This window comes from Sander vitreus, chromosome 13 (assembly GCF_031162955.1).
Source record: "Sander vitreus isolate 19-12246 chromosome 13, sanVit1, whole genome shotgun sequence".
NCBI lineage: Eukaryota > Metazoa > Chordata > Actinopteri > Perciformes > Percidae > Sander > Sander vitreus.
The window spans coordinates 12917929-12939905 of NC_135867.1; the positions used below are offsets into that span (position 1 = coordinate 12917929).

General features: G+C 40.4%; 1 protein-coding gene across 1 annotated transcript; it reads left to right on the forward strand.

Moving 5' to 3' along the window:
- The first annotated feature begins 299 nt into the window (after nucleotides 1-299).
- Nucleotides 300-20562, forward strand: LOC144527717 (lissencephaly-1 homolog A-like). Its single transcript, XM_078265937.1, has 11 exons — nucleotides 300-476; nucleotides 12176-12460; nucleotides 14425-14509; nucleotides 14627-14701; nucleotides 14931-15137; nucleotides 16877-17045; nucleotides 17381-17483; nucleotides 17717-17945; nucleotides 18720-18821; nucleotides 18943-19099; nucleotides 19300-20562. The coding sequence occupies exons 2-11, from the start codon at nucleotides 12429-12431 to the stop codon at nucleotides 19371-19373; spliced, it is 1233 nt and encodes a 410-aa protein (XP_078122063.1). The 5' UTR covers nucleotides 300-476; nucleotides 12176-12428; the 3' UTR covers nucleotides 19374-20562.
- Nucleotides 20563-21977: the final 1415 nt, after the last annotated feature.

Below are 21977 nucleotides of genomic sequence, written 5' to 3' on the forward strand. Positions count from 1 at the left end.
ATTCTGAAATGTATCCATATAGTAAGTGTACAATTATTATAGTTTTTATTTCCTGGGATTTGTTTCATTATTCACTATCTATAGAGCACCTGCATGATTTGCCTCTAAGTGACATCTTCACTACAGCCTGTCCTTCTGCTGCATCTCATTTACAATTCAAATTTAAACTTGGCTGTAGAATGCTACATAACAATAAAAAACACCATGACCAATTTCTATATCGTGTGTTTCCCTTTAATACCGACAGCGACAGAGGTGCACGCTGCGCGCCTCCGCTCACCTCAACGTGCACGCAGCCGATATCCAAACGCGACCGTTAGCTGGGGCCGGGCGAATGCTGTGGTACCAAAGAGGAGAAAAAATCTGACCGATCGTGCTTGGTGATGTGAGAAGTCACAATACCACATCAAAACCAGGGTTTTCTATCGCATGCTTGGACTAGTCAAGTGGATATGATATTGAACATTTGTCAGAGGGTAAGTTAGTGTTTTTACACTCGTCTACGTTTTTGTTTTGGCACTTAGAAAGACTTGTTATTTTTTGACGACGAATTGCCTGCAGTCTCTGCGCTTACCCGATTCGATCTCAAAATGGCGGAGAGGCCGAAAGCTAAGCTAAGTGGCAAAGTTGGCATTCACAAGAGCATCGATCTAGAGACTGACGTCAATATAATCTATTGGTGATATTAATAAACTATGCTGTATGTGATTGTCATCTTAATATAAGTTCGGCGCTTCTCGGTCAATGCGTGATTTGTATGGAGACACTTGTTGTGAAACCTAGCTGAGCATTTGGCTAACGTTAGCCTCGTCTATTTATGGAAGTTCTGTGGGGATGAGCTAACGTGGTACGTTAGCCGGCTAAGCTAACTTAGGTGCTGTCAGCTTGCTGCCATATTTTCTACAGAAAATATTCTGATGTTGCTATAAAATGCATAAATCAAATGCTACATTTTGAATTTGAAATGTTGACCATATTTGTTGTGGAAACCTCGTGTGTGTGTGTGTGTGTGTGTGTGTGTGAGTGTGTGTGTGTGAGTGAGTGAGTGAGAGAGCATAACGTTATACTATAACAGTTGGCTAAACCACTGTTGTCTTGTACTTGGGAATAACAGCTAATAGACCTTAAAATCAAACTTGGGTTAGCTAGCTACATATCCCATTCCCCTTTGATCGTAACTAATATTTTATTTTTTAGCAAGGGACTATGTTGTTTAGCTACTTTTTGGCGTAACGTTAGACCAACGCCCTTTGTGTGTTTTCTTATGGTGGCTGTGTGTTCGTATAAATCTAGTCTGCTCAAACTGACAGCTCCAGTGAACGTCTACGTTATCGTGCTAAGCTAACGTTAGCTGGAAAGGGCGTTGCTGAGCCATTGCTGCAACTTTGCCCTTGTGGCCATCGAAGCTTGGAAATACGTCACTCGAGCCAGATTTTGAACCGAGTCCTATTCTTAAAAATATTATTTTATTATTTTTTTTTCACGCATACTGCAAGCTCCCTACTATGGTTTGAGGAATCACAATCAGGGTGGAGACTTAAAAAGGATCAGTACGAAATACTGATAATCAACAAGGCTGTACAGATTTCACTTGAGACTACACAACTCATGAGCTGAATTTCACTAACGTTACCTAATTAAACAACTAGTAATTGTCCTGTAGCTGCTATTGCATAGCATTACATGTGAGGGTCTATGCCTGTAGAATAGGTTATGAACCTGTCACGGTGTGGGTTCAAGTTTCAAAGTAATTTGGTATCTAAAGGTTTTACCTATTACATGTTTTTAATTTAGTAAGGTGTTGTTGTTAAAAGTGCAACAAATATTTAAAATCTGCTGCATTTCGTCCTGTCATCCCACTTATTATTTTCTCCTTTGTATGAGAACAAATATACTTATTAAAGTACAATATTTCTTAAGTAAGATGAAAATAAAAGATATATAAGTATTATGGTTTGACATCCTGTCAGTTGTTTCGATATTATTTCACGGTCTTGTCACATTTGAATATTGGACTGTTGACAATGAAAACACCTGAGTGTGTTTTTGATAAAGGTTGAGTAACTTTGGAATTGAGTGTTTTTATTGTAGGGCAGCATACTAGTATTACAGTAAATCCTGCATTGATTAAGAGATGTAATAAAGTAGTGTAGGCTGCCAGTTAAAGGGGGGAAATGATTTGCCTTGATGTTTGATTTGTAATCAAACACTGCCTTGTGGTTCAGTTTGTGCCAACAGGGACCAGTTTGGCCTGAAGGTCACCCATAAGGAGGGGTATTGTACAACAGCTTGACACAAACAGAGCACGATGACTGAAAGCTGCATATGCAACCAGGATTGATGCATGTGGCTGGTTTCATTGCCTTTTTGATTTGTTAGATTTTAGGGGTGTAACCGATCACAAATCTCTCGGTTCGGACAGGATCACAGTTTTGAGTCAGATCGGATACATTTTCGGATCAGCACATAAAAGGGGAAATTTAAATGATTTATTAAAAATGTAATAACATTAACTTTCAACTATAATTACTTATTTCCCCAGTAAATTGCAGTTAAACGACAAAAACAGATGAGAAAAGGGTATATTTACAACAACTTTGAATGCACCAGATGTTGACAACAGCAGTGACCAAGTGCTAGTTTGTGGCTTTTAGCTTTAGCGGCAGACTGTTGTACGTCCCGGTGTTGGAATCCTCTAGCCTAGAAATCTAGACGCACCCTAGCAGCAGCAAATGTAATTTGCAGCCAGGGTCGGTCTAGCAACTCTCCGTTGGCTTGCGAGTTGGAAAAAACTAATTCTGGTCAGGCCAATCACATCGTGTACAGAGTTGGTGGCGGGCTTAACATAAGGACAGCAGAATTGCGACGGTTCCGTGTGAATTCCCTGCTACTTGAAAACAAAGAAGACGGCTGCTGCTGCTGGCGAACAGCGGCCTTTCAAATTGGCTTTGGCCGCGACTCTGGAAGACTTGGAGTAAAGCACTGAAGTCATTCTTATAAAAGGAAGATGTGTTGAGAGTTTTGCCAACCGGATACGGCAAAAGTTTAATCTATCAACTAGCGTTGCTCTGGTTGGCTATGAGTGCAGAGGGAATTTGAAAGACAACCGTTTATCCACTGTACACCGTTTAGCTGTCAGTATTTTAACCATGTTTAATCCAGCTACTAGCTAACGGTAGGCTAACGTTACCAAGGGGGTAAGCGTCTCCTCACAACCCGAATCTCCTATGGCGCCATTTTGATGCTAATAAGCACTCACCCCCGTTAGCATTCCATTGACTGCCATTCATTTTGACGTCACTTTGACAGCAAATAACTTTACATCTAAAGCGTTTAAATACTTTATTTGTCCATTGTTTATTTCTAAAGAAACACGACAATGTATAAAAGGCTCCATTACCTTGTACCTCACGTTATGGCTCCGTAGCAGACGTTTTTGTAAAAATAGGCTAACGATTGTGTCATAACCACGGGACTTACTGTCGCATAGTACAGGATTACCGTATATTACAGGAGAAACTTGCAAACAGTTTCGACTTACATTAGCTGCTTAAGTTTAATTACTAATGTTAACTAGCATTTTAGTTAGCAATAATTAGCCTGTGTCCATGTTATCTCCTTACATATACCTACGCTCTCCGTCTCTGCAAGATTGGGAATGATTGAGATTTCTCTTGGCACAGCTACCAGAAGACTTACAACTTTCAGACAGGTTGCTCGTGTCACATTTATGTCGTCTCTCTCAGTTGGAGGCTGCGCAGTAACGCTCGGCGCTCACCGGAAAAGTGCTTCTAATGGCCTTCACTGGTCTCCGTCCAGAGCAACGGGATCTGTTGGTCCATTCTTATATACTGTCTATGAACGTTACCCAATGCCAAGTGTAACGTTAGAGTTTACTAGTGTGAAAAGCAGTGATTCTTCTGTTGCCTTAACGTCGGTTTCGGAGCATCAGAGAGCAGCGCGGACATTTAAGTGGCACTGAAATGAGGCACCGAAATCCGTGTTAGATACCGCTCGATAAGGCACCAGTACCATATAAGCACTGGATTTTAACATGCGCCGTTCACGTGAAGTGAAAATTTCATTGCCTGTATCTTTTCACGGCAACCCTTCATAGAGATTTATCAGCTTACTTTAAGTTACAGCGACAGTAACTATGCATTTCACACACTCTATTATTATGGTTAAACTTTGCAATTGATCCTCGGTTCACATGCATTCCGAACCGTGAGCGTTGATCCACGGATCAACTATGGTCCGTTACACCACTATTAGATTTAGCTAACATTGATCATCTCTAATAAATTCAGTGCTCCTTTTTCGGTAATCACTCCTGCTTTTCAATATAACATTGAAACAATTGTTTTATTCATTAAGGCAGTTTTGACTTGAGACTTGATGATCCATTCATAAAAGGGAGTCAGAACATGTATACCTCCTGGCTTTACTGTACCTGTAATCATGATGTAAAAATGGTATCTATTTAATTGATACATTCTTAAAATGTATCAAATAAAATGACAAGTGACCACAGAACGATTTGTTGATTGACAGAAAATTAATCAGCAACAATTTTAATTTATCGATTGTGCAACTAAATTATCAAACAAGAATGACAACCATTGTGTGGTTCCAGCTTCTCCAATGTGTGAGGATTTGCTGCTTTTTGTGTGTGTTTACAATAGCCTATCTATTGTCAGTTAAATATATTTGGGTTTTGGACTGTTACTAGGTTAAAACAAGACATTTGAAGATGTCACCTTGGGCATTAGGAAACTGTGATGGACAGTTTTCACAGTGACATTTTATAGACTAATCAATTGATTGAAAATTAAAATAATTGTTGTTAACTAAGTGTCCATCTTATGTTACCATAGCCCAGATCAGTGTTGTGCTAATAATAATTAGTGAATAATAATAGTCGAAAGAATAATGTCATAGTTGGATATTGTAGCCTAGTGGAAGCTTATTTAGGTCATCTGTTAACCCTTTCTAGGTTTCCCAGTTTAAACCATGAAGATATGGTATGGTGACATTTGGTAGTTTCTTGAGAGAGCAGGAAAAGCATTCAAGTTGTTATATCTGCGTTGTGAATCCTGATTATGAGTGGATGAAGAGAGATGGGAAGCTGCTCCATCTGTTTTTTTCAGTGGCAGGTAAATTAAATGTGGTCGGCATGCTGCCCACCCTTTTAGTGGCCACCACATGATACTTGATACTTATAGTCACCTTAATGTTGATTAAATATGTATTAGATATGTGCTTAGCCACCCACTCATCAGATATATAACACATATACACACCGATGGTGCTGCATCGGGAGCAATTAAGGGTTCAGTGTCTTGCTTGCTTTGTCCACCTCAGTCTACCATTTTGCTCCATACGAGAGTGGAATTTAGTGTTTCAAAGTGAAACATGATTTGGTGACACTGGTGTTAGACTCTTACACTTGGATTGTCAATATCCATTTCTTAATATAATACTCTTTAATACATACATATACTGTACATAGATTTGCTACAGTCAGACAATGACAAAGCTGTTATCTCAATGGACAACCCATTCAGGAAGTAACTTCTTATGTTAGCAGGTGCTGATCATTGTTTTTTCACTAGTTACAGTGACAAACAAGGCAGGTGGCAGCAGGTCATATCAACGGTTGCTAATTACTATATAATTCCATGAGTAGGTTGATGTCAAGCCAAAATTAAACTAGACTTGACTTGTCGGGTTTGTGTGTCCTCTGCAAACTGTTGTCTGTAGTTTTAGATTTTTGAAGATAGTTTATAAGGTAAAGAAGCATCACTCTGTAACACCTGATTACAGGTGTTACAGATCGTAACATCGATTGGCGATCAGATCGTATATCGACAATTGAAGGACTGATCAGGGAGTGTTTTTTCCTAACTCACTATCAGAACTATAATATTTAGAATCTGCGCACTACTGTTTATTTTCGGTGGAGTGGTAAGTCCGCCTGCAAATTGATTTATGCTTTATGCGTTAAATCTACGCCGTGGCTAAGTACGTGGAGACACAGACCTACGCTGTAGCTTGACGTGCACCTCTCGAAAAATGCAACTACACGTCGCTCGGCCGTGGCTTGGTAGCGTTACATTTTCCCATACTCATTTCCTGGTTCTCCTTCTCCATCAGCGGCATGAAATCGAGGAGAGGGTTAACTTTTCCTGTTACAGACAGCACAGGGGAGACATTTTGTTTGTCTCACTATGTAGGGCCCTATGAAATCAGTTTTTTTTTAGTTTTTTTTCAAATTCCGTTTTTTTCAGATTTTTAGCCCTTTCGGATTTTTCGGATCTGCTTGTTTTCTTTTCACCTCTAAGCAGTATTGACCTTTAAAAACTCAGTAACACAAACTCACAATTCAGCTTTTTTATTTAAACTGTTATATAATATATTCAGCAAAGCACATTCAAAATTCTCCAAAATTCAGCCAAACCTTCAAAAAAAATCTCTGGCCAAAAATAACCGTTACATGAAGTTAACAGTTACAAGGTAGGATTGATGAATATTAAATTAAAGCTTAAATGCAGGCATGCTGCAGGGAGACAGAAACATTGAAACAACGATATGTGCCTGACAGAAAGCCAACACAATGACATATTACAGCCATAAAGTACAGTGTTAACCCATCATCATCAGTGACCCCTGCATGTATGCAGAACAATGTATTTTCCATCTACAAAAAAAATCACAATAAAAGCTAATTGGATGCTCACCTACAACAATGTTGAGGACACTGCGTTCTCGGTTGCCAGAGGTTTCATCGACGACAACGAAGATTTTCTTTCCACGGATCTCCTGCAGCAATTTTTGCATGTGCTGGTCAAAGACCTGCGGCAGGTGGGTCTGCCTGAGGCTGCTGTCTGTCAAGAAACGGACGTATCCTCTTCATTTTCTCAAGCGGTATGTCAGCTTCAGCAAACACTGCAACAAAATCTTCCACAAACTCACGCCTTGCATCTATTGATTTGGTCGTTTACTCAACCTGGAGAGATTTGCCCGCTGTGGATTTAGCTTTGTTCTTGAGATGAACTTTTGATTTCAAATGGTCCTTGCGGGTCCAGTCAACAGTATGTTGACAAAGACTCATAGTAGTCGTTGGGGTATTGTTCAGCCTGGTATTTAGCAGTCAATTGAGAGTTTCTTAATTTTTTTTGCCACCGTTGGCTTATCAGGAGCCACTCACTTCGACATTTTTTTCCCTACGCAACAAACTCAACGTGAGGACGTATGGTTACTAGGCAACATGTTTAACAATGCCATTTGGCCACGGTTTAGGTAGAGACCTTTCTACGCTTGTTGTTTTAAACTGAAAAATGAGAAGGAAGTAAAATGTCAACAAAATGTATGCAAATTCCACGTGTATATGAGAATTCCGTTTTCATGTGTAGATTCCATCCGCGTTTTCCGCATCACGGAAATCATAGGGCCCGACACATCCCATCAACTTGAGGAGTTGCATTCTTGCAGTGAAACTTCATCCATATCATATAAAAGATGTAAGCTGCTTCATATACTTTATATCAGGACATTCAGTATTTGTATCAGGTAGCTCGTGAAAAATAAGGTGGGCTGAATTTAAAAGGCTACAGTTATTTCAGTGTGACAAATACATATTTAATCAACATTTAGGTAAATTAAAAAATCGGACTTCTGCTAGATCCCCATTAATAAAGGAGTCTCATTGGGATTGGAACCTTCAGACTAATTATTAATTACTGGGCTGGTTCTTTGAGCATTGGCTTGTTAACTGTCTACTAAAACAGAAGTGCTCTGTTATTTTCATGACCGTTTTAAGATCCAACTGTTTCTTTGTATCCAAGTTAGAGCTGCATCTAATGATTTTTTATTACTGATTAATTAATTGATTGATGAAACTGTTGGTTATTTTTTTCACTATTCATTTCTTACTCTAATAAATGCCAGAAAAGAGTGAAAATTGGCCATCACAGGTGACGTCTTTAAATGTCATGTTTTGTTTTACAATCAAAAATATACAAGATAAAAGACAACAGTATTAGATAAAACAGAGAAAAGTAGCAAAGAAGCAAGTATTTTTCTATCAACTGTTTCTGCACTACTGAATGACGTCTTTCAAAGCCAAACTCCTGACCACCTAATCTGTAATGTGAAAAAGGCTTCTTCTTGTGTGACAAACAGGTGAAATTTGTGACTTCTTACTGAAATAATAAAGCTTATCTTGTTTGAAGTCTTAAGGCAAAATACTTGTTTATTTATCACCAGAAACTGACCACAGGTAGTGTCCACACATGAACACGTGCATAGTGTATGATAACTTTGCAAGCTGTTTGGCTTTCCTCTTCCTTTGGTTGAATCAGTATGCAAATTCATTCAAAGCAATCGTTTACATTTTCGGAGAAATGGACTGTGTTCAGATGATCACACAGGTTGTAAATGAACCGCCCTCTACATTTCTTCCTGAGTGTTGAGTGCAGAGATTAGCCTGATACATAGACAGGACCTTAAACCTTTCCTCTTAATTTATGACTCTGACAATGTTCTCACCGTTACAGCCTAGATAACTGTACAGCCTAGATAACTGTACATTTGCCTTACAATGAGATAACAAGACTTAAATACTTTTTTGCTGACTGAACCCAGGCCTCATATTGTCATTTGTTTAATTATCTATGCGTTCCTTTAAAACGTTTCTCTCAAATACAGTTGCTGGGGATGCTCAGCAGTCTCTCAGGCAGGTGCAGAAGCTACCAAGATTGTCTTGGTTACGTAATACTTTGGAGGTTGGTCTGTTTGGTCAAATGGCTATTTTTGAACCAGGCTGAGAATGCTGTTCAGTTAAAATGATTAGCTCTGTCCTGTGCGCACAGAGCACCTATCATGTTTGCAGGCAGGAAAGAGTTCTTTCTAGGACACTTCAGACTCGTCTCTGGGTAAATGTTTTGTTGTCTGCTGCGGCTTTCATCTTTAAAGTAGAAATATGCAGAAAACAATCTCAATGTTTTAACCAGTTTCCAATTGAGCAGCAATCAGTTATTTTTTTCTTTTCTTGAAAGAGTATTTTGTGTTTAGAAGCAGCAACTGGACAAGAACAATGCACCAGACAATAATATAGACCAGGACGGTTTGCTGTCAAGGTCCTCTCTCCGCGTTGGGGGTTAATCCTGTTAGCCACTGTCCCGTCCCTTCTTTACTTTGTCAGCTGTATGGAGGACTTGTGGTCTCTATCACTTAAAAAACACACACGCACATATATACACACTAGGTTGTCTGGTCTAGCCACTAAGCAGCTTAGGACTATTGTGGCCCCAGGTGCCAGCAGAGTTGAAGCTCATGAAGTGAATAGTCTTATTAGCTTCACAATCACTGAATGGTGTGTTTTGATTTGTCAGCGTGTGCCGTTGATCTGTACTCTTCTGTTGGGATGGCCACATTGTCCCAAAATTGAGATTATAAGTAAAAAGTAAAAAATGTTTTAAACTCCCACAGTCACAGCCAGCATTTACCACTGGCTAGGCCTGCACGATATTGGAAAAATCTTACATTGTGATATTTTTTTCCCCTGCGATATATATTGCGGTATGAAAAAAAGACTAATTTTTACGAGGACATAAATATCCCTGTTTAGAAATACTAAATCACTCTCAACTACTGGGGTGATTTTGTAGGGGAGTGCATCTACAAAGAAAATAAAAATGAAATTTTCTTATGTGAACCAGTCTTTGTTGAACTTTAATGCTTTACAAAAACCAAAGCAAGTAAGCACTGTGACTACCCTTCTGAAGTGATTTTGGAGAGGGAAATTAGGAAAAAATCCACTGGTTGACTGACATGACACCATTGTATTCATATAACATCAATCCAGGCTAAAGTGAATGATATTAATAATGCATGCATGTTGCTTCCTCTAAACCTGATGTTGTGGTCGACTAGCCGGGCCTGCTTTGGTTGTTTGATACATTGATTAAAATAGATCATGATTGTTGGTTTGCTGTGCATGCAGAGCCTGCATGTCACACTCTTCAACAAACTGTGACCAAGAGCACTTAAATCAGTGTAAATTACGTTATATCAGAAACAGACTGCTGTTGTAGATTAGTGTTTACGTTTCCAGCACGTCGCAGCTCCGAACCATAACATTAGTTGGGACAGACGCCTTGTTTCTTTAGGCTAACTATGTTAGCTTTAGCCTGGCTGGTAGCAGCTTTCTGCGGTGAAAAATGGCCGGGAGATGTCGTGATTACGTTGCATTAATCAGGTGATTTAGTTTGTCTTTGCAGCGAACATAAAACACTGACTACTGTAGCTTCACTACCCATGGAAAAGCATGTGCATCACTGTGTCAGCGGCAGCTGCCACTTACGGTACTTTTCTACACACGGGAGAGCCTCACTTCCCATAACAACCCCCCTCGTCGGACTAACGTTACGTCACATGACCACCTGTCTTAAAGGGGAAGGGTCGGCCGGTAACAATCATGGAAAAGGAGAACGGTGAAAGTTTACTTTTTTATCAAGCAGCAAAGAAGTTGTAGCGTCAACATCGCAACGTCCTGCGATGCGACTATCGCGCATGTGCACATCGCGATGTAGACGATGAAACAAAATATCATGCAGCCCTACCACTGGCACACTTGATGAAGCCTGCCTGAAGATTACATGTCTGATACGATAATTAGTAGGAAGAATCAGCCGATCTACCTGATCCTTTGCTAATGCAACATCCAGAGGTTCAGATCAGGTGTGCAAAAGGAAGATAGTTGCTGCTAGTCCAGTCTTAAGTTGTATGATAAATATTTGTTCTCAATATACTTGGAAAATTGATCTAATGTAGTAAAGTATTGTAGGAAATATGTTAGGGCTGCAACAACAAATCGATAAAATTCGATTATTAAAAAAGTTGTCAACGAATTTCATTATCGATTTGTTGTGTCGTGCAACTATTACGCCACTCAGTCGCAGAGATAAAAAAAATATTGAGTCGAGCGCAGAGCGGAGCAGCGTGAAAGAAAAGAAAAAAAGAGCAGAGCGGGGGTAGAGGAAATACAGAGAGAGACCGGAGAGACCCGTAACGTAACTGAAACACACGGCGGAGGCAGAGAAATCAATACGACCTAAGTCATCCAAGGTGTGGGAGCATTTCACACTAAATAAATCGAAAAGCGTGTTAATTGCAAGACAAGCAAAAGCGACATGGCATGGCACGGGGGCACCACGGTGATGATTCAGCACCTAAAACGTAAACATGTTGGAGTCCTTGATGAGGCGGAAGGGAGTTCAACAGCAGGGTAACGTCACTACAGAATCCTACTTTTGTTCCGTTTTGAAGTGAGGAACGTAACGTCCCTCCAGTAGCTCTTCTGGTGCTGGTGTGGTGTTTACTCGTTATCCAGCTTGACAAGCTAGCGTTAGCTCGTTAATAACAGTAGTAAAGCAGGCAAGACTAAAGACACGTTTTTATTCACTCGCCTTTTGTGGCCCATTCATTTTTCAATCTGTTATCATGTATATATTCTATGCTTTGTCCCATATCAGTTATTGTTGACAAATATATATGTGTGTGTGTGTTGTACTTTTTAATTTCATTTTAAAGTTCTTTTATAGCACAAATGAACTTAACTTGCACTTACTACAATGATGGTAATAATTTAATGAATTGTGTGTGTGTGTGGTCTAGTCTGTATCTGCTCTTTGGGTTACTTACCTTTACACAACTATTAATTAAAACAACAAGTATGTAAGTATGTATTGAGTTGATGTAAATGAATGCTTTTTTTTTTTTTTTTTTTTCCAATTAATCGAAAAAATTATCAACAGATTAATCGATTATTAAAATAATTGTTAGTTGCAGCCCTAAAATATTTGTATCCGTACAATTTTTCCCACTTCCCAGCAATGGTGTTTATTTAAATGTGCTTTCCTACTTTCTTGCCTCTCTGCTTTATTCACCCAAAACTTAAATACAACTTCAACTGTGCGTAAGTTTTTATCACTTCTTGTGAACAACATATATTTTTAAATAATTTGTTTTGTAATGTAGTAATACAAGTAGCTGTAAACCGATTATACTCACTAATTTCTCTGTCAATCCTAGAATATATATGTATTTTTTTATTTCTTCATTTACTGGCTATAAGTTTGTTTTACCCACTTGTCCTTTCTTTCTTCATCAGGTGATGGCCACGTCTGATTAGTAAGTAAGATTTGGGCCAGTGAATAGTCGTGGAGCCTTGTCGACAGTTGATTGACAGCAATATCTTCAGTTCACTTCCCTCTGCGTGGCACTCTTTTCGCCACCTCCGAGTCTCTGAAGGAAGAACATCACTGAGGGATCGAACAGCTCCCCACCACACACTTCCCAGCCAGACACCCCCAGCACATCACCTCACCCCTACCTCCCCCAAGAGGGAGAGAACAGCAGCCACCATGGTGCTGTCACAGAGACAAAGAGATGAACTGTGAGTGTGTGAGTGTGAGTGTGAGTGTGTGTGTGTGTGTGTGTGTGTGTGTGTGTGGGCTCATTACACATGCAAACAAGAACAGACATGTAGGCACATCTAGTGCTCACCAAGAAGTGTACTTGCATTAAAGTATGTCACATGTAGGCTTTTAAGCAATACCTCGAAGTTTGACCACAAGCACAGCTGTACGTTGCATGTTTCCCTCTGTTGATAGAAAGCAGTGGAATATGTTTAGTTGTTTGGGCTTAGTCATCCAGAAGAGGTTAATGCAGATGTTGTGAGACAGTGCATACCTTTACAAGAATGTGTAATCATTAAGAAAATGTGAAGAGATGTAAGCTTCACTGTGCTTCATTTGATAGCTACTTAGTGAATATTTCATAACCTGCATGGCAGGGGCAAAGAAAGGAGGAGGAGGAACTTATGTGAGCAGCTCTGTGCCTGGCTGATCATACGATATGCACCCCAGTTTAATTCACCCCAGTCCAGACAGCACAAAACGGCAGCTATTTTATCTTATCATCATGGTGTAACCCTTATTGGTCAAGAAAAATCTGGATATTTATGTTCTGATGAGTTTAAAAAAGGATTCGTTTCTGCCAGCGATGGCCCAATGTTCAAAAACTATTAACAAAGACAATGACAGTGGTATCAGGAGTCCCTTTCCGATCGGATGGATTTTTGCAGTTCCTAGAACCTTTTTTTTTCTCGTGTTCCAACTGGACCAATTTGGGGATTATTAAGTTCCTCTGACCTCAGTTCCTGTAACTCTTTCAGCTCCTATTTCAGAACAGGGTCTTTTTCCTTTTCCCTTTTCTGCATAGGAACCCTTAGTGACCTAGCAACATCTGAAACACAAACCGTACATATTCTTCACTGTCTGTTGCAATTCGCCTACATATGCTAACTCATAAGACAAACCTCACGCATTCAACCAGCTAATTGTTAGTGCTGGTTAAACTTACCCGTCGTTTCGTTTGCCTGTTGCACTCTGCTCTCCTATCTTCTTCCTAGCCTAGTATTTAAACGCCGCCGTTCGAACTCCGTTATGAGGATCCCGGCAAGGCACAACAGGAACATTCCGATGGCCTCCTCCATGCTGGTTTGTTGTTGTATGTGGCGATAAAGTCAAGTGACGACACTATAAAGACTGTTTCCGTGCTTGCGTCACTCCCTTACCCCTCCTACCAGTTCCTATGGCCACTTGGCCAGTGCGAATGCAAATGGCAAAGCCGGTTTTGGGGGAGAGTAGTTGGTAGAACTGTTTAGAAGCGGACTGTTCCTATAACTAAGTTCCTGTAACTACTTGGTCAGAAAGCGGCTCCTAGGGTTACAATTATCAGCCATTCAAAGTGAGCCAGAAGCTGCAGCCTAAATTTAGCACCGTCACTCATAAAATATTCACCCGTCATCTCATAAAAGAGCTGTCCCACTCATTTATATAACGTGTGCGTACATCTGTATATTTGTGTTCAAGCCTATACATGTTTAAAGTTGAGTTATTATGTGCCTGTTATTGCCCTGTACTTGTGTTGTCCTTACTCTGTGTTCTCTTTTTGTGGCGAGTCTGGTTTCAATAGCAGCACAAAACAGTTTCCCAGTGATTCGGTCCTTACATTTTGTTTTCTTCACTGAAGAATTGTAATTTCTTATGGCACTTACTAGTAGGTAGGTAGAACTGTGAAACTTGAATCCCTTCCATCTGTTAGACAGGGTGCGGCCTCCTCTCTTTTAAGGAGACATTTTTGTGGTGGAGCTATTAATGAATTAATTAATGACAACATAACTTTGTCTTAATTGACATGCAGTTCATTTAGCACAATGTTGTGCATAATCAAATAAAATTGCATCCATACTGACCATTTAGGATTGTCCAAGGGCATCTCTGAGGCCTAAATTTGTGATTGATGACAAGTTAACGCCTGGAATCAAAAAAGCTATTTTATTCCACTTTTTCACAGAAACCGGGCTATAGCTGACTATCTCCGTTCCAATGGATACGAAGAGGCATATTCCACCTTCAAGAAGGAGGCCGAGATAGATATGGTAAGGAGAGACCGGTCCCAAAATGTCACACAAATGAAAGAAAGGTAGTTTACATTCATTTTTACTATGAAGAATGTGGATCCCTTTCTCAGTGTCTTGTCTTTTCTCCATTCATAGAATGAAGAGGTAGATAAAAAGTATGCAGGGCTTTTGGAAAAGAAATGGACTTCAGTCATCAGATTACAGAAGAAGGTAAGGAATATTTTTGTACTAGCACATAGTGTATTTTAAATTTGCCAGAGAAGTTTGATAAATGCTCTAAACCTACCTAGAAAAAAATGTAAATACAAAAAACTTCATTTCAGCTATTTAGTCTAAAACCTTAACCTTAAATCTAAACCACCGGCTGGACAGCATGGTAATATAAAATTGTTACCTGTCTTCTGACTCCTGTTCTCCTTGACTCGCCCCTCGGCCTCAGGTGATGGAGTTGGAGTCCAAGTTGAATGAGGCAAAGGAGGAGATGACACATGGAGGACCTGTGGGTCAGAAGAGAGACCCCAAGGAGTGGATCCCCCGTCCCCCAGAGAGATACGCCCTGAGCGGGCACCGCGCTCCGGTCACACGTGTCATATTCCACCCCGTCTTCTCTGTCATGGTCACAGCCTCCGAGGATGCTACCATCAAGGTGTGTGTTTATGAACAGCGTTTACACTGCCAGTATAAAAGGTACAGCTAGCTACATCTAACACCGGCTACACACTGGATGCGTGGCGTGAGTGTGGCGTTTCTGTTGCGTGACAGATGCGTGGCGTTTTGATTGATAAATGTATACTGATTTGATTACAGCAAAGACACCATTGGCAGTATTGACGGCAAAATAGGCTACTGAATATTTTGTTCTGTATTGACGGGTGCAATATTTGAAAATCGATAATTATTTATTATAATTTTTTTAAATTACATTTATATCTGCATTTATGTCAAAACCTTTTCAAACATGAAAATGTCATTTATGAAACGTATTCGTGTCAAAATGACAAACATCTTTTCCTATTCTATTTTGAATGGAAACGGTTCCAACACGCTTGCGTGTCACTTGGAAAAATCGGCGTCGGTCCTATTTCTAGCATGCACACGTTTGTGTTTGTGTGGGCCAGTCTGATTAATACAATTCCCATCACTACAGCCTCTAGAATGATAAATACCTTTTGACACAGTTTCAACAAAAACTGGGGTTAATTGTGGGGCGGTTATATTAGATTGTGTTACATTTAGCTTGGTGTACCTGCAGTACAACTGGCAACTCTCTACAAATGTATCAGTCACAGTATACTCGGAGAAATGGTATTGATATATTACAATTGATAATTATGAGGAAAAAAAGTAAACGTTTAAGAACTCTAAGGGGACAGCACAATCTTCACCTACTGCAGTAGTGCCCTATAAACTATTTTACATCTATCAATGTCAAGAATTAACAGCATTATCACACCGATGTATTATACATCAATTTGTCCATCAAGAAGTCCCCTGTGTACTCTCTGGAACTGTTAAGACTCCTTTTGCTTTTCTTATGTTCACATAATGTAATATCTTTGAGATGTCATTTCTAAGGAGAGCACTGCTTTGAACATGTGTCTCTAGCATGAATATTGAAGTGATGGCTGTGTGCAGCAGCATTTTATAAGATAAATCACTGAGCCTTTTCAGCACACCACAACATAGCCTCTGCTGCTCTGACCCTTCAGATCAAAGCTGTACTGCAGATCTGAGGCTGTTAACCCTTTTTATCCTCACCCTTTCATCCCCCGCCTCATCCCTCCCTCTCTGCTTCCCTCCCTTCTTCACTGTTTCTTTTTTCTGCTTTGTCACTGCTCATCTGTTGGGAAATGGGCTGATGCTCGTGTTGTCAGAGGCAACACTTCCAGAGCTCAGCACCTTGGGAAACATGAAAATCAGTTTCTCTTTTAACTCTTTTAGCCTTCTTTTTTCCTTTTCGTCCTTTTTTTTTTGGTTAAACTCTGTCAGCACATTTATATAACGTGATATTAGCTGAAAGGATATTCTCAACCATTTAAACTGTGTTTAAACAGTTTAACCTTCATGTCTTCATTGTCAAAAAAACTATAACCTGCACCCCATCCTGCCTGTTGAATGCGGAACATATTTGTCATCTGATTTAACAGCCATGAAAAACTTGTTTCATCACTGAATTTCCATGACTTGACATGGGACTGACAATCAGTTACGTATGTCAATCTAGCAATGTTTGCTGTTAGGCCACTAGACTTAAATTGACCAAAATCAACAATGTCATAGTCACATTTGATTTTTAGGTAAGAGATACATCTCTCTGATAATTGGGTCAGACTGAAGTGCCGCCCTGTCCTGACTGACTATCGCTGTCTGTGTCTGTGGTTTTAGGTGTGGGACTATGAGGCAGGGGACTTTGAACGAACCCTAAAGGGCCACACAGACTCTGTGCAGGACATCTCCTTTGACCAGACGGGAAAGCTGCTGGCTTCATGTTCAGCTGACATGAGCATCAAACTTTGGGACTTTCAGGGGTTTGAGTGCATCCGAACAATGCATGGTAAGAGATATTTACAGAAATAATGATAGTTACAGCACAGGAGCACCTGTAAAAGTAATGTAGCTAATACACAAACCAACTTCATATGAGGATTCGCAATAAAATGGGGGAAATCTCTTTTTCGCTACAGTTCACTAGAAATGAGTATGAATGACTTTTCTGATTTAAAACTGAACACTTTGACTGAAACAGTCTTTTTCTAATGAAGGGTTAGCTTTATTTTAAAAATCTCAAATGTTTTTGGACACTGACTTTGGGCATAACTGCTTGGTGGTTTAAGTATTGAGATGAACTTGGGCCAATTGCACAACTAAACTCTTGACTGTGTCATCCAGGCCACGATCACAATGTGTCGTCTGTAGCCATCATGCCAAATGGTGACCACATAGTGTCTGCCTCCAGAGACAAGACCATCAAGATGTGGGAGGTTGCCACTGGGTAAGTGAGGGGGAGCCTTGTTTCAACTCTCACTACCACAAGTTCTTATAGAGACTTAGATTCATGTAATTTTACACTTTTAGCATGTTTCTTCTTTATTTCCCGTATCCTAATTTCCATATCTTCATTCCCATGGTCTTAATTTTATCCCTGGTAATATTGTGTTAGTTCATGATTAATTTAAGCTAAAAGCTGCTCTTTCATAACTTAACTTACAATATTTCCATCTACAGGTACTGTGTGAAAACATTTACAGGCCACAGGGAGTGGGTGAGGATGGTGCGTCCCAACCAGGACGGCTCGTTGATCGCCAGCTGCTCCAACGACCAGACGGTGCGTGTCTGGGTGGTCGCCTCAAAGGAGTGCAAAGCTGAGTTGCGGGAGCATGAACATGTGGTAGAGTGTATCGCCTGGGCCCCTGACAGTGCTCACCCCACCATCCTGGAGGCCACAGGCTCAGAGGTATGTACAGCTGCTGCAGCATCTGACATTTACCTACAGACCGATGTTTGTGTATGTTTTAGTTTGAAGGAGGGTTTACCACAATTGTTTATAGCATGTGCAGTGAAGAAATGACTGTCTCATAGCATATTAATGCACTTTTATTAAATAAAACAGAAGAAGCACTATTATAAGTGAAGCCAGTGAGGTTTTTGTGAAGATGGTCACCTAGCTAGTAATTTAGTTTATCAGAAAATATTAGATGCCATCAGGGTCTTTCAGACTTGGCTCAGCAGATTACAGCAGTTGGTGAGGTTTTCACATCAAATGTTTGAAGAGTTCACCACACTATTTATCTTGTCTTGTCAGTTTTTTTAAAACATGGCATTTACATATCTGCATCTATGTTTATAGCCCAGTCTACACACATGCTAGTGGCTCTGTGAGGCTGTACTTAGGCACAACGGTGCTGAGCTAAATGCAAACATCAGCATGCAAACATGCTCACTATGAAAATGATACAGTTTCTACGACTTATTAGTACAGTTAATCCCACATCAGCAGCATGCTACTGCTAACCAGCTCTCAGGCTGAAGTGAAGCGTTGACGGATTTTATCTACCTGGACAAGTCTCAATCTACCTGGGCGGAGCGCCCAACTAGAACCTATGTATGGGAAACACTGAAAATGACCTCTTCATACCTAAGAAGCATCTTTTTGATAACAAACTGTAGTATTGTCTTTCATGTCGCCAGACACAGTTTCTTACATCTTCCCTGTGTCTCTGTTTTGCAGAGTAAGAAGAGTGGAAAACCTGGCCCCTTCCTCCTCTCCGGATCCAGAGATAAAACAATTAAGATGTGGGACGTCAGCATTGGTATCTGCCTTATGACTCTGGTGAGTAGTTTAAGTGATGACTTGATTGTCTTAGTGTATATATCATATATGATATAACACTGTCTCAGCGTTACTGCTTATAAATGAGGGTAGTGGTGTGTAATCAGCCTTGTCTCTTCAGGTGGGACATGACAACTGGGTGCGCGGAGTATTGGTTCATCCTGGAGGAAGATTCATAGTGAGCTGTGCTGATGACAAAACCATTAGGATCTGGGACTACAAGAACAAACGCTGCATGAAGACCCTGTGTGCCCATGAACACTTTGTTACCTCTCTGGGTAAGACACTGTAATTAATGTGATTAATAAAGTCTACCATTAATCTGCAATGAACCTGTAAAAAATACAGAACCTAAATACAAGCTGAAATGCTCAATCTGTACATCGCATTAAACTTATTTCAGCATTGTGGTGAACTTTAAATTGTAGAGCCTATCTTTAATGCAGCGTACCTGAACAAATGTTTACCTCTCTTGCAGATTTCCACAAGACTGCTCCCTACGTGGTGACAGGCAGTGTCGATCAGACAGTCAAAGTCTGGGAGTGCCGCTAAGACTGTCTCCATCTCTTCCAACACCCCCCCCTCTCCCCCCCAAACTCCAAAAGCAGTCCTAATGCCCCACGCTATCCTGCACCCCAGCCCTATTCTTTCTGTCCTGACACCCAGCCCCTCACCTCTCCCACTCCAAACCATAGTTGACCATGGCGCTTTACCTTCTCCCCGTCCACTCCCCTCTCCTTCCCTCCTCCCCTACATCGGTCCAGCCCTATTAAGATGACTATTGTCCTTTTATGTAAATTATTTCTGGATGTAGGGTACGCTTAATAAATGTCACGCAATCTCTGACACATAAACACACTCAAAAGATAAAAAGTATTCCTTGCATGGTAAATCAAACAAAAAAATTGTATACTGTTTGCCGAATTTGCATACTGTTGTCATGACTTCCTGTCAGGTCAAAGGGTAAATATCCTTGTGTGCTGGCACAGGTGGATTCCAGTTAACTGACCAATGGCAACCCTTGTTGATGGGGATTAGGTTTTGTTTTGTTTTACTCCATGCTTCCGTTTTTGTGGTCTGTCACTGCGTTGATGGTGATAGAGAAGGTGTGAGGAAAGTAAGCATAAAAGAAAGAAAGAAAATTAGTGGAAGAAATAATTAAGCAGGATGCAGCTCCTTAGTTGAATCACATGAGGTTCTGTGGTCGAGTGCACGTGCACATGTGTGTATACATTGTGTGAGTGTGTGTGTGTTTGTATATTATGACAGGAGAATCTCTCCACTGTCTCTGCTCTGATGGTTAGAGGAGAGAGAGGAGGCAAAGCTTCTCACCCACTGTGTTCATTTATACTACTTCATCTCTTTTAACAAACCTGCTTTCTAGTAGAAACTCACAGGACCTTAATGATCCCTAAGCTGCTGAGAGCATAGGCACACGCCCCATAGCAAAAGTGTGTTTTACAGAGGAAAAATTCTGCTCACCTTTTTATGAGGTTTGTGTGTGTGTGTATGTCGCCCCAGAGAATCGCCTAGTGCCCTCTTGCTCGCTATCTCTGCCTTGTTAACCCATTGAGGGCTCCCTCGCACGGGATTTTCATTCTGCTTTCTGTTGTCTCACTGCTCTTTACACACACATACACATACACTCACAAATGCACATACACGCACAGTAAAAGTTGTGTATCAATATATCTGGATGTTATTGTTTGCAACATAATGAAATAAAATTCTGTAAATATAAGTTATCTATTTGTATGCTTTCTTTGAGGAAAGGATGTGAAATGAGATGAAGGAACCCTTCTGTAAGACGCAATTGACCGGCGCAAAACTTCATAGTGAGGTCAGATACTGCAGTCAGTTCATCCCACATTAAATACATTAAATGTACCAATGCTTGCAAGGGCAGCTGTGACCACAGTCTATCTCATTCAAGTTTTCTTTTAGCTGAAAGCGTATTAACCATTCACTGTCGATGTAAAACGTTTGGTTGTGGTGCTGTGACAGTTGATGCTAAATTTTTGCATTTGTAAAGGTACAATTTCGTTCAATCGGGCAAAAATAATTTTGGGACAATATGACAGCCTGCGGCACACAAAATTAAGTGCTGATTTTAATAAAACAGTCTGGTCTGATAACTTAAAATCGTCAGAGTAAAGCATTTTGAAAGAAATGGGTCACTAGACAAAAACTGGAAAACTGCTGCTCTAGATAGCAAATATTATTTATGTATAACTATCTGGCTGTGGTGCACAGATGTTGGTCTGGTGTTACACTGTGGCCTCTAAGCATCTTTAGGTAGCTTCCATCTGAGCAGGGGTCAGAAGCTGACTGTCATTGCTGTTATTGATTCAGATAAAGGAAGAACAAATCGGTCCTCCCTAGTAGTATTTTTTTAAATTAATAATGAGATGGGGAGGATGTGGTTGGAGATGTTAAGTGTGATGTAAACAGTATAGTATAATACGTTTTGACATTATTCCTCAGGTACAACGCAGTTACTTACATTGCAAGCTCAGACTGGAGAGGCAAAGACATCAGTAGGCAACAGAGACCGTTCAGGCCCCCTTATCAATTATGTACGTTACCCCAGCCTACTTCTGCACTCGCACACACACCTGCTCACTCACCCACACAGCAATAGCTCCTTCTCTGTGCTCTGCGGTATCCTGGCAACAGTTGCCAGGATGGCAAGTGTGCAAGCACCACACCTTGCTCTGTCCTGCAGGTCTGAGGGTGGAGAAATGGGGAGTAAAAAAGGATGCAGATGCCAAAAAGGAAAGTTATTACAGCACAAGGTTTATGTAAAAGGGCACTGACAATGGGAACAGAGTATGGACTAAAACTGGTGAACTAGATGTGTGTGCAGAGAAGTGGCTTCATGACATTTAACGAAAAGAAAAAAGATAAACATGTCTTAGTCTGAAAATCATGTTTCTCAACAGAGGCACTGAAGTAGAAACATTGGCCTACATCCGCCCGCCACCACTCTCATGACTTGCACACACTTTTCCCCTTGTGCAGACATTAAAGGGGGAAGAAGAAGAAGCTTGCTTTCTCTTACATATTTCTTCTAGGCCACCCATTTCTCTCAATCTGTTATTGATACAGATTTCTAACAAAGAGAGAAAGTGAAAGGAGCAGCGGAGAGGTAAGAGA